The following is a 15719-nucleotide window of genomic DNA, read 5'->3' as shown; positions in this document are numbered from 1 at the left end:
GCTGGGGATCATTCCTGGGACGAATGCCTTCTTCAGTAATGTTGTTGCAGCCGCGTACTGGTGAATACTTTCTCACAGACCAAGGAGCTACTTGGTTTTGGGGAGGTTGGGTGTGCTTGTGGAGGTGTGTAGAGAACTGCATCCTGCAGTTATGGCTTTCTAGAGAATACTAGTGGGTGGTTCAAAAAGTAAAATAAGGATATGATTATTGTACATGTATAATTTGATTCTTTTAGTCTGAAATGATCCCCTGGTAAATTTATATTTACTTGGCAGTGAAAACATAAAACTTGGTTTGGCAACTGTATTTAGTAAAACATTAGGAACTCAAGGGAGAAAATATTACTTGTAGGCCAAGTATGTTGAACTGATCCTGAGAAATGGGACTCGGTGAATCTGAATTCAACCCAGTTTTTTAAAGCTACTTACCCAGTCTCCTTCCACTGTTGGCCAACTGACAGAAATTCAATATTTTTCTTCTAGTGAATGAAAAGCATAGTCAGAAACAGCCATTGGGTCAGGTTCATATGCAAAAGCTCCTCTTGTGCTTTTGTTTCCTAATTGCTTTTGGAAGGATTTTTCAGACTGGGCTGACGCAGTTGTGTGTGTGAATTTCCTGGCAAATAAGAAAGGTGACTGTGTCCAAAAGACATTTGAGAGTGTGAATTCACAGCCTTTCCATGTCTAATCAAGGAGCGTAAACCATTAGCCACATGTTCCCCATTTCCATCACATTTTTTCACACTTAAACAAAAACATGCCAAAGGAAAGGTGCTACATTTTTTAATGCCCCCAGATAGGAACCACAGGAGTCCATTAAATGCTGTGGTCATTTCCAGCATACAAATCAATTTTCCTTGTGGTGGTGAAGTGGTGAATAATGACTGGTTTGTTTAAAGGAGCATGACTGATTTTGGATGTGGGATCCTGTCACTTTGGCATTTTTAGTTTTATTTATTGCATGCAAGCATATAAAACCTGGTACTGGTCTCAGTGCCAGGCTTACTAGTGGAAAAGCTGAAAGGACCACATAACGTCTGGTGCAGCAAAGAGGTTCTCCTTCTGCAAGGCATTTGCTGGACTCCTGAAAAATTATTTTGATTAACATGGCAGAGAAGGATTTCATCAGTTGGCATCTACTGGCTTTATTTTTTCTTCCATTTTGCCTGTGTCAAGATGAATACATGGAGGTGAGCAGAAGATCTTATAAACCAGTGGCCAAAATATTGCAAAGTCACCACCAGACTGGTCACAAAGGTTCCAGAAGCAGGGAAATATTGAAACAGCGGCATCAACTTATAGAATGGACTGTTGATAATAGCACATCTACAGACCATAAAGTCCTGAGACCAGAGGTAGATGATGTAGAACTGACTACCTCAGATAGAGTCCAGGTACTCTGAATTAATCTTCTAAAGATATCTTTAAAACTAATGAGATATTTTATTTTTGTGCTAACATTATTAGTGGTATATTGATCAAATAATTTTTATTAAAGTTGTGTATTGGTCTGTATCCTGCTGGGCTGCTTTATGGGATCTTTTAATGAGCTGGTAGAACCAGCAGTGGTGGGGACACTAATTTCAACACAGGCAGCAGCGCTTTGTTCTGTGAACTTGTGAAATCATATATTCTGAAATACAGTTTCTTAAGGTATTAATTATTTAATATATCAAAGTTGTACATATTGCTAACTCATTTGGATGTGAAGGAAAACTACAGCATTTCTAGAGGCATTTAGAGAGATCCAATTAGCAGAGAATAATTTTACTTTAAAATTATGTACATAAAATATATTTCTTGAGCTTGAGACAAATGACTCTGAATCTTCAAATATTTTATTCTAAGGAGTAGCATAAAAAAACAGATACTAATGTAATGAGTATATTTAATAATATAAATCAACTGAGTGTTTAAAAAGAAAAAGGCTTACGATGGAACTCTAAATTGTCTGCAGTATCTGGATTTTAAACTGGGTATCTTTTTATGCCTTTCATTGCACTTCACATACCACAGTCATTTTTTTATAACATGGGAAAATGGCATAGCTTGATTATACACAAAATATTGCAGTCCAAATTTGAAAGAAAAAAATTTGAAGAGCAGAAGATGAAGCTTTTTCTAGCACTAGGCAAAACAAAATTCCACTTAAATGAAGGGTGTTTTTTGATTGATGTGTTTTAGTAAGAGCAAGAACAGAAGTGCTTTTTTCCTACAGCCGATACAAATATTTGAGTCCTGTATAGTTCACCTTTTACCATATGGGGTTTTAAAATTTTTGCAGATCAAAATTTGATATTTTGAATTGCCAAAATCAAGGACATGCAGATAAGTGTTGAATAATAACCTATGTTATGATAGCAGAGAAGAGTTTTATTTTAATCCAGTCCTGGGCTTGAAGAACTGAAACATATCCAAGTATGGGAATATGTTTAATATCATTGTATTCCCTGTATTAAAACTTCACAGTGCTTTGCATTTTGTATTTCTTGGGCAGGAGTTAAATGTTCCTCCAGTGCACTCAGCAAAACAGATACTTAACTGTAGCTATGTTAATATGCACTTGCAGAATATAGGCAGTGTATAACATAAGGTATACAGTCCAAAGAGCCAGCCAGTGTGTGCAGACCTCTTTACTGCAGGGAGAATTCTGCAGCTGTGTGCTGCAGACCATGTGCAAAAGATTCCCCTTTAACACTATACAATTTCAGATATTGCAGGATTTAATGCAAAACCACAGCTTTTTAGGGCTCAAACTCTCCCTCACAGAAAGGGTAACTGTGTGCGGGCTGCATGTGTCTCTTGTCAGAGAGTTTAATTCAACGTGTCTGGAATTGCCTGCTGGGGGAACTGATTGTGACACTAAAAACAAGCCCTATGAGTCTAAGTACAGCTGATGGCAGTCATTTACCTGCCAGCCCATCTCGAAGAAGCAACGTTTTCTGGGGAAATGATGCAATTTTTGGCTTACTGAAATGAAATGGAGCACTAGCAGATGCACGACAGGGATAATCTATCACACAGTGTCTTACGCAATATGTGTTTTCCAATTCCAGACTCCAAGAATTTCTAGGCAGAAGAAGAACAAAGGTAGCACTCACATGTTTTAATTCACATCAAATCTCTCTCTTTCCCTTGAGGTATATAGAAACTATCCAATTTTTATGTTCCTGCTGTCTTGGTTGTTTTAGATGGAATAGCTCTAACCCAGCTAAAGAGAATTTAGGCTGGGGAATTTCACCTTCTTGCTGAAGTGTTTTAAAGGTCCCTTTCTTTGTTGTGGAAAAGAGATGATAGTATTTGCCATTACTATTTTCTTTGCTGCTCTGGGTGCAAGGCCAGTTTCCACACTGCTGTTAACTCATGTGAAATATAACATGCATTTCTCAAGAACAAGGCTCTTAGTGACTAAGGAGAGTCATGACAGACCATTTTTCCATTTCAGGTTGCTTTTTGAAAATCTTTAAACAACACTAGTCAAGCGGTGTTTTACCCTGAGTTTTGGCAACTTTTATTTGTTTCTTTGCTTGGAGAAGGGGCACCTTAGTGCCCATACAGACAGACTATTTTGCTGTCAGAACAGAAGCCAAGAATGGTGGAGGTACAATTACTTGTCTTCTGCATTGTCTTAGACAATAAAACAAAAACTCATAAAATTAATCAGGAAGTCAAAAAGGGCTGGGTCTCCAATTATGACTTGTTCACAGCTTCAAATGAAGGGAATTTTATAGACCATCTGTTGCCTAGATCATTCTCCTATATACTAAATCATGGGAAATTTGGCAAATAGCCTCAGAAATAGTTCCAGTTTTCTATCAGTGTTAGGATATCAATGTGGCAGATGCATTTCACAAGCTCCATATTCATGTTCTGGCAGCAACGCAAAAGATTCACTGACAAAATTTATGCACAAATGGCTGCAAAGGACGCCTTTGGCAAGTAGATTGCAACAAATCTCTATGTCAAATTTGAGTCTAATTTTACTTTAGAAGCATGTTTTTCCTTTAAATCTACTCTTCATTAAGTATTCTGCCTTTAAAGATTAAAAGAAAATCCTAAATATTCATCACCCTTAGCAGTCTATCATGAATAATTTTTTTCCTAGTGAAAGAATCAACAAAAGTAATAAATTAATTACTTTAGGACTTATATAAACAACTATTTTGGAATCAGTGGAACTGTTGCATACAACCAGACTGGCAGGACTTTCCTTATTTCACACCTAAGAACTTGATGAGCCTTTTTTGAGGTAATGTCAAATAAGTACTTGGTTATGACCATTTTATTTTAAAATCACTGTTTCTCTAATGAAATTGTTCAAGATTAAGTGTATTATCAGAAAAAGACAAATTGCATCTGCACAGAGAGTCTCACATGCAGTCCACTTTGCTGGATTTGTGTCTTCCCTCAGTTACAATCCACTGTTCTAAGCATTTGGATATTTTTAGGCTGATATGACTTATTTGCTCATGGCAGGTGTGTATTTATTTCACCTTCCCATTTAACATGATTATGAAGCACTACCTAAAAAAACATGGAGATTTTAATCTCAATGCAAAAATCAACATTATTCTTTTAGGGGGTACAAAATGCTTGCACAATTCCAGTCCTCTTGTACTTGGCCCTTTCAAGGACTGAAACTGAGCTGAAAGCAGAGCCACTTCTTCTCTCATACTAGGACAATTATAAAAATGTATTGGGTGATTGCCAGTTATGTCCTGCCTAACAACTGCAAGAGACAAAACAGCCAGAAAAATACAAACAGGTTCTCCAGAAAGAGACAGTTTAAGAGGCAGAACTTATTTTTCTCATTAAGTATAGATCTTGTCCAGAATTAATCTAAAAAGCATAGCCTTGACAAAACACCATAAATATGAAGCCCTTCTGCCTATTGGCAAGTCTTAACTTTTCCATAACTCTTTGAATATGAAGGATATTTGTTTCGCTGTCAAGTTACCCTTTATTCCCATGGTAACTCCACCATCAGCTGTTCCAGCTGGACAGGGTATGTGTCTGTCTTGTTGGAGGTGTAGTAGTATTTTGGTGGTGGCATGAAATGAATTTTCTATATCCATAAGTTCCTAAGCCTCCCGAAATCAATGAATTTTGGGGGTGTTCTTGGTATTGTCCAAAACACAGGCAGAAATTTTCAGATGACATCACTGATGACACTGAGGGCAGGAATACAGCACATCTGTGTTTTCATTTGACAGCTTCCATCCTGCCAGAGGCTCATTTTCTGCCACTAAACCAATAAGTCTGCATTGGGCAAATAATTTGACAATGATAAAGATAGGGAAAAGAAGGGGAAGGAAGGCAAATAGTAGAATGATTAAAGAAAAGTAGTAGTTGGACTGGTGTAACTATCCCTCTCCAGAGTTTAAGAACTGCATTTTTGCATCTCAGGATATTGGGAAAGAATTGTAGGGGAAAAGAAACAAAGAGGGAACAAATAAGGAGGTAGAGAAATAAAATCAAATACTGGACCTTGGCCTTATCTGACATACTGGAAGGTCTATGAAACTAATTCATGAAATTCAGTCAGAATTGAATGAGTCTCCATTAGTATAAACACAATATCATGGAAAAGAAAATCACTTTAAAGCCCCCATAATTAAATTGATTAATAGTAGCTGAGCTGTACATAATAAACTCATTATTTTATTTATGCTGCTATATGAATCAGCATAAAGATTTTCATAATTACACATTCACCACTACAAATTATCAAAATCCCCGAACACCTTGAGTAGTGGTAAGTTCAAACTTTTGTGTTGTGTCTTGGCACTTTTTTAGTGTCTCCCAACTTTAGTAGCCTGTAAATACACAGGTATTTACAGAGGAACGTGCTGTACAGATATTTTTTTAGTATCTTCTTTGGGTGGTCTAACACAATTTTATTTATGTTTAATGGAGGATAATTCATTGCTGAAGGTCAGATCAAGTCCCTTGTGTCTTACCACTTGTTTAGGCAAGTTTGTCATCAAAGGTCAGTTAAAATATGGGATCAGGATGTGAATCTAATTCAAATATTCTTCTAAATTGCATTACTTGGTATTAATTTATTTTCAAAACCTCCATTATTTAACAGGATGAGTTGTTTTTATTAATATTTGTATAGATTTTTGAATGCTTTGAGAGCTATTCCTTTAAATCTTCCAAAAATAACATCTTCAGGGGCAACCTAACTATGTGAGAATTTCATGCCAGATAAGAACTGTTTTGAAAACTTACCAAGTATATAAACAGAAATATATAATGAAGACCCTGTAACCAACATGCATAAGATTGATGTCCTCCATGAATGAGCTACTTAAAACTTATTTTTGTGCACTTAGCCCCCCCAGCCTGGACCGCAGAATCCAGACTGCAGTTCCTGCTGCCGAGGTGACTTTGGAGTCAGACTCTACCAAGGGCCTCCAGGACCTCCTGGGCCCCCTGGGATGCCAGGTAAAGATGAAGTTTAATTCACTTTTTTTTCGGTCTAATTGAAGGCTGATTTCTGTAACTAATTTCTATAACTTCAGAGGAGACAGATATTTTCAGTTATATTCTAAGGTATTTTCCATTGAAAACCTATTTGTTATTAAAATTCAGCTTTCACAAATTCATACTGAAAGTAATCTTATTACATCTCTAGGGAAAATTGGTCTCTCTTAAAACAGCATGAAGTTCCCAATAAATCTGGAAGAACTTGTTGCCTGGAGCTGATTATTGTGATCACCTTTGTACATCCAGCTGTGTTACAGTGTAATGTATTCAAGGGCTTTTCTTCATCTTGCACTGCTAGCCAGTATTTTACAGAAACACAGATGCTTCTGTTCTCTCACAGAAAGTCCTTCATTTCCTTCTTTTATCTTGTCTTTCGTAATAAAACATCCTTTTTTTAACATTAAAAATGTGCACAGAATGGCATACAGAAGAAAAGTATATACTTTGATTTGATAATTAATATGGAAATAGAAGAGCCTAGAGAAGGGAAAATGTTGGTTGCACGCTGCTGTAAATTTGTTACAGCAGTTACCTTCAGGGATTTGGAAACCATCATTCCTAGAGCAGAAGTACAACATAAATGAACAGGTCACTGAAAGATGGAATTGTCTCTTGAAAAGCTTACATCTTCTGCTATCACAATAAAAATGCAATTCAGTGATCCATTACTTATTAATAAATTGTTAGATTTTTAGAAGCAGGATACGATTTTTACTAGACCCACATTTTCAAGGCTGCAGTGGACATACTGGAGTGTGGCCTAGTCCCAGCGTTGCCCTTCCCTCGTGTCTCAGTCCCACTTTCTGTCACTGCAGGATACCACACACATACGTCTGGCAGCAGCCTCCTGTGCCCTGGGATTTCTGTCTCCTTCATTTGCTGGATTTCATGTTGCTGTGCCTGTAAGGCAGCAGTTGTTTTTCCCCTTGATTGAATCAAATGTTCCTTGCAGACTTCTGTTCTGGACTGGTAGAGCAGTTCTGGCTTCACATAAAGGATCATTCTTGTTATTTTTAAGAGCTGCAGATTCCTCTATCCAAACAAAAATGTACATTATTTCTTTCACCATTTGGCTTCCTTGTTTGAAGTTGTGGGGTTTTCTTCAATTTTACTTAACAGAAAAGCTCTGAAGGATTGCTTCATTATCAGATTTGATCTCAAACAACACTATTCTTCTTGTTAATTTGTAACCAGACTGAATAATCAAAGAACAAGCAGAGTGGCAAAGAACCTAATTTCAGTCCAGGTAGAATTAGAACAATGATGACATTAGTTAATCCCCTAAGCTGAAAGATCAGGCTTTTGCTGCAGGAGGCATAATAATTGCTCAGTGATTCTAGCCAGTGATTCTAACTTTAAAATTTTGTCAGCTGCATAGACATTTGTTTAGTAATTTAGTCAGTAAACATCCGGAAGTAAGTAATACTGCAGACGCATGAGTATGTTTTTTAATGAGTCTTTTTACTCATTTACTCATAATAAGTCATCTCAGAAAAGCTTAATTATAAATTTTTTGTCTCACTTTAAATCTAGTACTATGCAATCAAATGACCCCTAACCAGCACCCTGCAAATGCACATTGTTCTGTTTTTAGGAACAGCTTTTAGGAACTTCAATGCTACAGCCATTCATTATTTGTGTTGATGCGTTTTAAAGATGGCACAATCTTATTCAAAATTATCTTATCCCATCATGATTGACTTAATTTATCAGGAAACTGGTTTTCATAGTAAAGCAAAAGCAAGACTGCTTCTGCAGGCTACCTAGTATGTGTCAATAAAAAGTGGCTTTTGCTTTCCTTGAGCCTTTTGTCTGCTGAGGTCTTCTTACACACATCCCCAACAAAGCAATGACTTGAGGCACCAGCAGTTTATACAGCAATACCAAGGCAACATGAGGGTTAACTCCCAAAATCTATGTCCTTCTGGAAACTTGCTCACCAAAACCTTTTCTGCCAACCTGACCACACAGCAGTTTCTTACCCATTACAGCTCAGCCTGGGGTTCATGGCACTGAAGAGTACCAGTGTTGTAAGCTGGTGGGAGAAGGCCCTGTCACACTTATCTGTTAAAACAAGATAAATTATAGAAATAAAACAGAAAGCTTTGCTTCCCTTCAGGAAATCATGGAAACAATGGAAATAATGGAGCAACTGGCCAGGAAGGAGCCAAAGGTGAGAAAGGAGACAAAGGAGATATGGGACCAAGAGGAGAGCGTGGCCATCATGGACCCAAAGGCGAGAAGGGTTACCCTGGGATTCCCCCAGAGCTACAGGTACAAAATCTCTGGCTTGTATTGGTTGCAGCAAATTTCAGGTTATGATATTCTTCACTGAAAAAACAGCACCTTATTACTGTAAGAAGCAAATCCCCTTGTAAATTAATACTGTAACAGGCATATATAGCCCTTGTCCTTACTGAAAAATGTGCTCTGACAGATCTTTCTGGAAAAGAAAAGCTTTAGTCAGAATCCAGCTGAGAAATAGGCAGGAAGAAACATAAATGCTTCCCTTTGAGGGCAAAAAGCCAGTATCTGGGTTATTAAAGGAGAATAGCAGGGACTATCATTTTCCTACCAAGCTGTATCACATAAATAATTGCACTTCCCACAGCATATGGAAAGAGTAAAGGAGTCATGTTTCTTGGGGCAGCCAGGCTTTGTGAGATTCTCAGAAGCACACATATCCAGCTCCTCAAAGTATGGGCTCAAAATTTTTGAGTGCAGTAAGAGTCCTCTAGTTTCAAAAAATACCCCTCAGTAGCTGTCTGTATATTTATATGTGTAGATACTTTAAATATGTTTGGGGCCATCTATGTTCTGCCTATGAATGAATAACTCAGAAGTCAGATAAGCATTTAAATACAGGTTCAAGCCTGAGCTATTGAGCTCGACTCTTATATTGGCACAATCTCACAGCTTTTGCATTAAAGCTTCTTCAAGTCCCAGGAATCTGGCAGACGGCAGAGAGCTTGTGTGTGTGTGTGTGTGTGTGTGTGTATGTGTATATATATATATATACACACACACACACAGATACATTTTTTATATATGCATATATATATAATATATGCATCTATAAATATATGTTATATATACTCAAGGTATAGCTGAATATCTTATAAATATACCTTTAATTACATTCAACATATGTCCTTCTACAATTTTAAAATGAACAACCAGTATTTTTTTTCTTACATAAGGACAATGGTAGTAATGTAATTAAAAGTGTGATGAACAAGGATGAACAAAAAAAGTTCATATTATAATACCAATTTCCAGTGCTTAAAATTCCATAACTTCTTTTAGCCGATGTGTTTTTAAATAGTATATTATTTCCTACCACCATAATTAAGAATAATAAAGTTAGTGGTGGAGAAAACACTTTTGAATACAATACTGTTTAAAGTACTGGATTATTTTGAAAAACTTTGTGTATCCATGTTGACCTGCTACTTCATAATGAGACCTAGGGAGAAAACACATATTTTTCTGCTGTCCTGATCAGCCCACAAAAAGTAGCTCAGGGTCAAAGAGACTGTGAAATGGAATCTAGACAAAAGCAATAAATTCCATCAATCTGCCACTGCAGCTGCTTTTCTTTAACACATGATGAACTTTGATGTGATCCTGGCTGAGAAGCAAGATATTAACAATTTGCTGTCATAGAAAATTCATCCATGCAGGGGTAAGGAAAATCAGCCCAAGCTTTCAGCTCACATCTGGAGCTCCTTAAATTTCTGAACAGATGGCCTAACGATTTCCGTTGTTGGATCCAGACTTGCATTTGATTGCCTGTTTTGGTTTTATTCTGATTTGGATCTAAAATCAAAAGGAGTTTGGGCTGTTTTTTTATTTTTTAAATACCAGCATAGCTGGAATCTCACCAAAAAATGTCATTTTTGTGATGGGCTGTAACAGCTGTAATTGAACACTTGTCATTTAAGAAGCTGAGATAGAAATAAAAAGCCAAGTCTCTGTGTAAGCTTCTGGCAATGAGGTGTAGCAATTCTGCTGCTACCCCATTTACTCACATAATGGTGGGCAGGTGGGGGGTTGGGATAATAAACTTACGGAAAAGGTCACTCCCTTCACTGACCAGGCCAGCTAGCAGGGTCATTCCCTGGTAACTTGCTGAGGGTAATTTAAATTGTCTGGTGGGATGTTTTGCATTGCTTCCTACGAAACATTTCTATGGCAAGAAGTGAAACATGAAGTTGAAGCACAGTTTTCATTTTCTTATTTCCCCTCTTGGTCTCCACCACCCTCTGTTTTCAAGACCAAGGACAGCTGACAAGATAGCAAAAGCATTGAATATTGAGTCCCAGCTACTGCACTTCCAGAGGACCTCTAATAACAGTGTTTCCTGTATCTCTAAGAAAGAAACACTAATCTGCATGGATTTTACTGAGCATTGTTTATTTGCACATATGCAGTTAAAAGCAATATCCAGTTTAAATGCATTGGGGAATACATAAAAACTATATAAAACTCATTTGTCAGAAACACCATTCATTTCAATACTACGTTGCTGTTGCATCATTCTAGTGAGACTTAAAAGTAAATAAAATCTGAAATTAAGGTTCTGAACTGCAAACCCTTGACCATACGCTTACTTTACAGTCATGAATAGTCCAATTGAATATAAGAGCCCTAGTCTTCTTCTAGGTTCATTCAATGGGAGTTTTGTTAACTGGAGTTTATTGGCCTTGGAGCAAGCCCTAGAAGAACATCTCTGTAGGAAAATAAACAGACTTCAAATACAGGAAAACATCTGTACCTGGTTGCTTTACACATGCCCTTTTTGTGAACAACTGCCTGAATAAGGATTGGATTTTTGCAGGTTGCGTTCATGGCTTCAATGGCTACTCACTTCAGCAACCAGAACAGTGGGATCATCTTCAGTAGTGTTGAAACCAATGTTGGGAATTTTTTTGATGTCATGACTGGGAGATTTGGTGCTCCAGTGAATGGTGAGTATATGCAAAACAAAATATAGCAATTATTGGAGTTATAGGGAGAAGTGTGGTCAGTAAGGATGAAGCACTATTTAGCAGGCCTTGCATTCACTCTGCATAGCTCTTGCTACCTACTTTCCAGAAAAATGAATTGAAAACTGAGCAAGCCAAAAGAGGTCTTGGCCAGCCATTGAGACTAATGCTGACACCAATGCAGGAGGAAGAGGCATGACTAGGGCTGGGGAGGGAGCAGGACTGTCTGCTTTGCTGTGGCTCTTAGTCCTTCAGCCACCGTGATGACAGAACCATGGCCATGATGTTGTAGCAAGCAGTAGCAGCTTCACAGTTGCCTCCTTCACCTCCTGCCTCCTGTCAATCTCTTCATCCCCATCTTCTCCCATGCCAGTTCAGCTGTGAGCTGACCTGCGACAGATGTGTGGCTGGAAATGAGGCATTACAGTTTTTCATGGGTTATTTTTCAGCTACATCAATCCCCCTCTTATGCAGCTGTGATGCAGGAAGAACAATCCCTGCCATATGCAGAATTAAAATTAATCAGATTTTGGAACACCATATGCAGAAGTAAAATATCTGCTGACAACTGGAAGGCAGCTTTGTCCACAGCTGTTATGTTTTCTAAGCAAGAAGCACAAATCTGCAGCATGATTACTTCTTTCTATGAAGCAAACAAATTTTATTTTATAACCTTTTCAGGGGTGTATTTCTTTACTTTCAACATGATGAAACATGAAGATGTGGAGGAAGTGTACGTGTACTTGATGCATAATGGTAATACAGTGTTCAGCTTATATAGGTAAGTAACGGGCCAGGCCATCTTAATGCAAAAAACATTTGTATGGATGTGATAGCTTTCTCACATTTCAAGAAATGTAAAATTGTTCAATTTTTTAAGAAATTCTCTTGGGCAAAATAACTAACAAGAAAAGCTTTTTTTTTAGCCATCCTCAGCTTGCATATTTGAACCACACACACCATAGATGCTAGACCTAAAATTCAGCCTTGATCACTATTTCCTCGAACTCAGGGGACAGGAGTTAGCACTGCAAGGCAGGGTTGGAGTTCAGTGGTATCATGCTGTCATTCAGCTAAAATATATCTTCATCCACATTTTGCTTGTCAGAGAAAGGAAATGATGAAGTGTTCAGTGACTAGTTACAATCTTGTTAACATGAGGCCAGAGAAACTTACTTTAAAGTTGTAAAGTGTTTAAGATGCAGTAGTAAGGATGAGTAAGAGGCAAAGGTCTTCCATTTCCTGGCCTTTTTATCATTAGCACACCACCACAGGCTGCTTCATCCCCAATAGATCTTTCCTGCAAAAGAAAAAGGGCTTAATTTCTATTTCCCCTGAAGCGCTGATGTCAGAAAAGGCAAGACATAGAAGAAAGGGAACCAACACTCAGGCAAAGCCAAGAGCTTATCCCATCAAATGTACCCATGTTCCAACGAAAGGCTCAGTACGGAGTGAGCTGCCTGCCTCTGCTCACTGCCTGTGCTGGGAGCACAGGGGCTCAGCTCACATCAGCCTCCTGGCTAGAGGCACTTAAAATTAGCTGAGATGAATTCAAGGGAGAAAAAGCATCACAGGAAATCTGTAGTGTTGTGATCAATGAGAAGTGTTTCTTTTTAAACAAAAAAATTGTTCCTGTGTCCTGAAAAAAAAATAAGTTACAATTCCAGAACTTCAGACAGGAATGAAATACACTTAGGTAAGGTGCAAAATTTGACTAGGAGACCAAATGTAGAAAGTTGCCAAAATTTCCTTATTTCCTGTTTACTTATTCCTTATTTCCTTATATCCTGCAAAAATGTTGGCAAGTCTTTCAAGAAAGTTTTGCTCAGGATAACAGTGAACTTCTTTGATATTTTTTAAAGTTATTTGTTTGGTCATTGTTGAGAAACAAAAAGCTGACTTGTTAAAATATTCATCCTTAGCTATGAATCCAAAGGGAAAGCAGATACTTCAGGAAACAGTGCAGTCCTAAAACTTGCCAAGGGAGATGAAGTTTGGCTGCGAATGGGAAATGGAGCCCTCCATGGGGACCATCAACGCTTCTCCACCTTTGCTGGGTTTCTGCTTTTTGAAACCAAGTAAAAAGGGAAACAACCCAATCGATGTTTATCTGAAAAAACATCGTTTTTGGAACTGGTAAATTTCACTGGGCTGTAAAATAACATTACAGCATTGGAGGATCAAAAAGCCTTGTTTTGATGCAATGTGCTACTTGTGTATCAGGGATGAGCTGAATACATTGGGTAGCTGACACAGATTCACAGATATGTATTATCTGGGTTGCACCTATTTAATCATTAAATGTTGTACTGCTCTCTTCCCCAAAAGTGAATGAAAAACAAAGGAAAATGTGTTTAAATAATTCAAAGAGCAGTATACATAAAGTCAACTTAGTCTCTAAATATGCTTTAGTTAAATATATGTCGGGAATTGAACAACGGTTTCAAAATTTTCAGATAATTTCTTCAGTTCTTCTCACATGTTCATTTAAGTTTGCATCATGGAAACAGGCCTGAATGTATTATAAACAGGCTCAGGTGAGACCAGATCTAAAGAAAGAGGTTTGTACTGGACTGGAATGAGCTCAAATTGAAGAAAAAATGTGAAAATATAAATGTCAAGGATTCAGGTTTATTGCATTCCCATCTCAAACCTCTGAAAATGTATCTGGTGTCATTTTCCACAGATTTTTAGCACATATTTATGCTTAGTCTTTCTCTCTCTTAGAAGAATGTCAGTAGTTCTTGCCTTAGTAGCAGCTTGAAGCTAAGATAATTTAGTTTGCAGTGTGAAGGGGATCAGGCAAGGGAACTGTAAAGTTTCCCCCTAGCCTTAGAATTTTTAAAACCTGATGTAACCCAATGCAGGGTGTCAAAGCAAAGACATATACACTAGAGAAATCAGGATTCGCCAACAGCACAGAGATATACAAACTTTGTGGTGTTTGGAGCTCCTTCAGAAGGATGTACTTTATAATATTGCATATTTACTTAACAGTGAAGTTGTTGAAACAGTTTTCCTAGCAGCCTTCCAAGAATCAGTATTTCAGGAAAAGCCATTCCAAAGCAGCAGCTAAGCCAGTCCAGTATTTAAACTGGTGAAAGCAAATGCTAGCTGGCTTAGTAGGTCTGGTCCCAATACACTGGGCAACTCTTCAGCATTCATGTCACTGGCTTTTCAAAATTTGGGTACCTGAAATTCTGTCTTGCTATTTTCATTCAAATAAGCACCAAAATCAATACTGAAGTTTGAATATATCTTATTCTGGCTCTCCACACAAAAGTTAATGAAATATAAATTCCCTTTTTACAGACATTACATTTTAATCAGATATTACCTGCCATTAATGTACAACAAGAGGGTGGAGTTAGGAAAATATTTATTTGAAATTCTTTTATACTGGATAGAGGTATCAGTAGCACAACAATGGAGCAAATGAATCAAATACTGCCCTATGAATTTGTATGTCCTTGTACACATTCCTAGCGTATGTAACCACATCTTATGAAGAAAAATGTATGTTGATACTTGATGATTATGACTTGTGATTTTTTAGTTTTATGCATCAACCACTGAAAATATTAGCTTTAATGAACTGTTGTCAGATGAGTTTTTATCATTTCTTTATGAACTTGGGTCTGGTCTGCACCACAAAGGTTTTCAAAACCTGAGACCATGTTATTTTGTTAAGCTTACTTTGTAAAACATATATTTATCCAATAAAGAGTAATGGTTACAAAGCTATACTGGTTTGTTCATATCTATATTTACCAAAGACATTACCATTTGGAGACAATAGAGAGATGTTATTTTTAATATGCTTTTCCTAAGCATTCATTTTGCTACTGTATGGAAGAAAGCCAGAATTACAGATTCAAATATATTTTACACGTGTGCGTATATATATGCACACATATATATACATAAAATTTAAATCTGTAAGGTTTTCTTTGGCGACTTACTCTCTCTTTGTGACATGGCCATTTAAGCCATTTTGGTCAGAATGAAGCATTTAGCGTACTACATACGCTAATTGTAAGCTCCTTATTTATCTTATGGCCATAACATAAAAGAAAGTCATGCTTTGCCATACCCATTTTGTGTTTTTTTCATGAGTTTTGTGCAATTTGGCTTGCTAAGAGGGGAAAGTGACTAAGAATTACCACAAAAGCTTCTTTGACAAACAAAGAGCAGTTCCAAGGTTACAGCTAAACAACTTTTTTTACACCAAGGTTAAAA

General features: G+C 37.3%; 1 protein-coding gene across 2 annotated transcripts; it reads left to right on the top strand.

Annotated features, from left to right (window-relative positions):
- The first annotated feature begins 1022 nt into the window (after positions 1-1022).
- Positions 1023-15211, top strand: C1QTNF3 (C1q and TNF related 3). 2 transcript variants are annotated; one of them, XM_063422279.1, is made up of 6 exons: positions 1023-1190; positions 6339-6450; positions 8612-8766; positions 11333-11462; positions 12162-12261; positions 13403-15211. In XM_063422279.1, exons 1-6 carry the CDS (start codon positions 1107-1109, stop codon positions 13560-13562), a joined length of 741 nt encoding a protein of 246 aa, XP_063278349.1. In that variant the 5' UTR covers positions 1023-1106; the 3' UTR covers positions 13563-15211. The 2 variants fall into 2 exon arrangements, with proteins under 2 accessions (XP_063278349.1, XP_063278348.1); XM_063422278.1 differs by having other exon boundaries at positions 1023-1394.
- The last annotated feature ends 508 nt before the right edge of the window (positions 15212-15719 follow it).

This window comes from Prinia subflava, chromosome Z, assembly GCF_021018805.1.
Source record: "Prinia subflava isolate CZ2003 ecotype Zambia chromosome Z, Cam_Psub_1.2, whole genome shotgun sequence".
Lineage (NCBI taxonomy): Eukaryota > Metazoa > Chordata > Aves > Passeriformes > Cisticolidae > Prinia > Prinia subflava.
Note: the sequence above shows the minus strand (reverse complement) of the source record. Positions and strands in the feature narration are given on the sequence as shown.

Bases quoted from the DNA above. Each gene is read 5' to 3' on its own strand.
- C1QTNF3 (XM_063422278.1), top strand. From the start codon at position 1,107: ATGGCAGAGAAGGATTTCATCAGTTGGCATCTACTGGCTTTATTTTTT. The intron at 8,767-11,332 runs GTACAAAATCTC...GGATTTTTGCAG, and splicing joins GGATTCCCCCAGAGCTACAG to GTTGCGTTCATGGCTTCAAT. The intron at 11,463-12,161 runs GTGAGTATATGC...TAACCTTTTCAG, and splicing joins ATTTGGTGCTCCAGTGAATG to GGGTGTATTTCTTTACTTTC.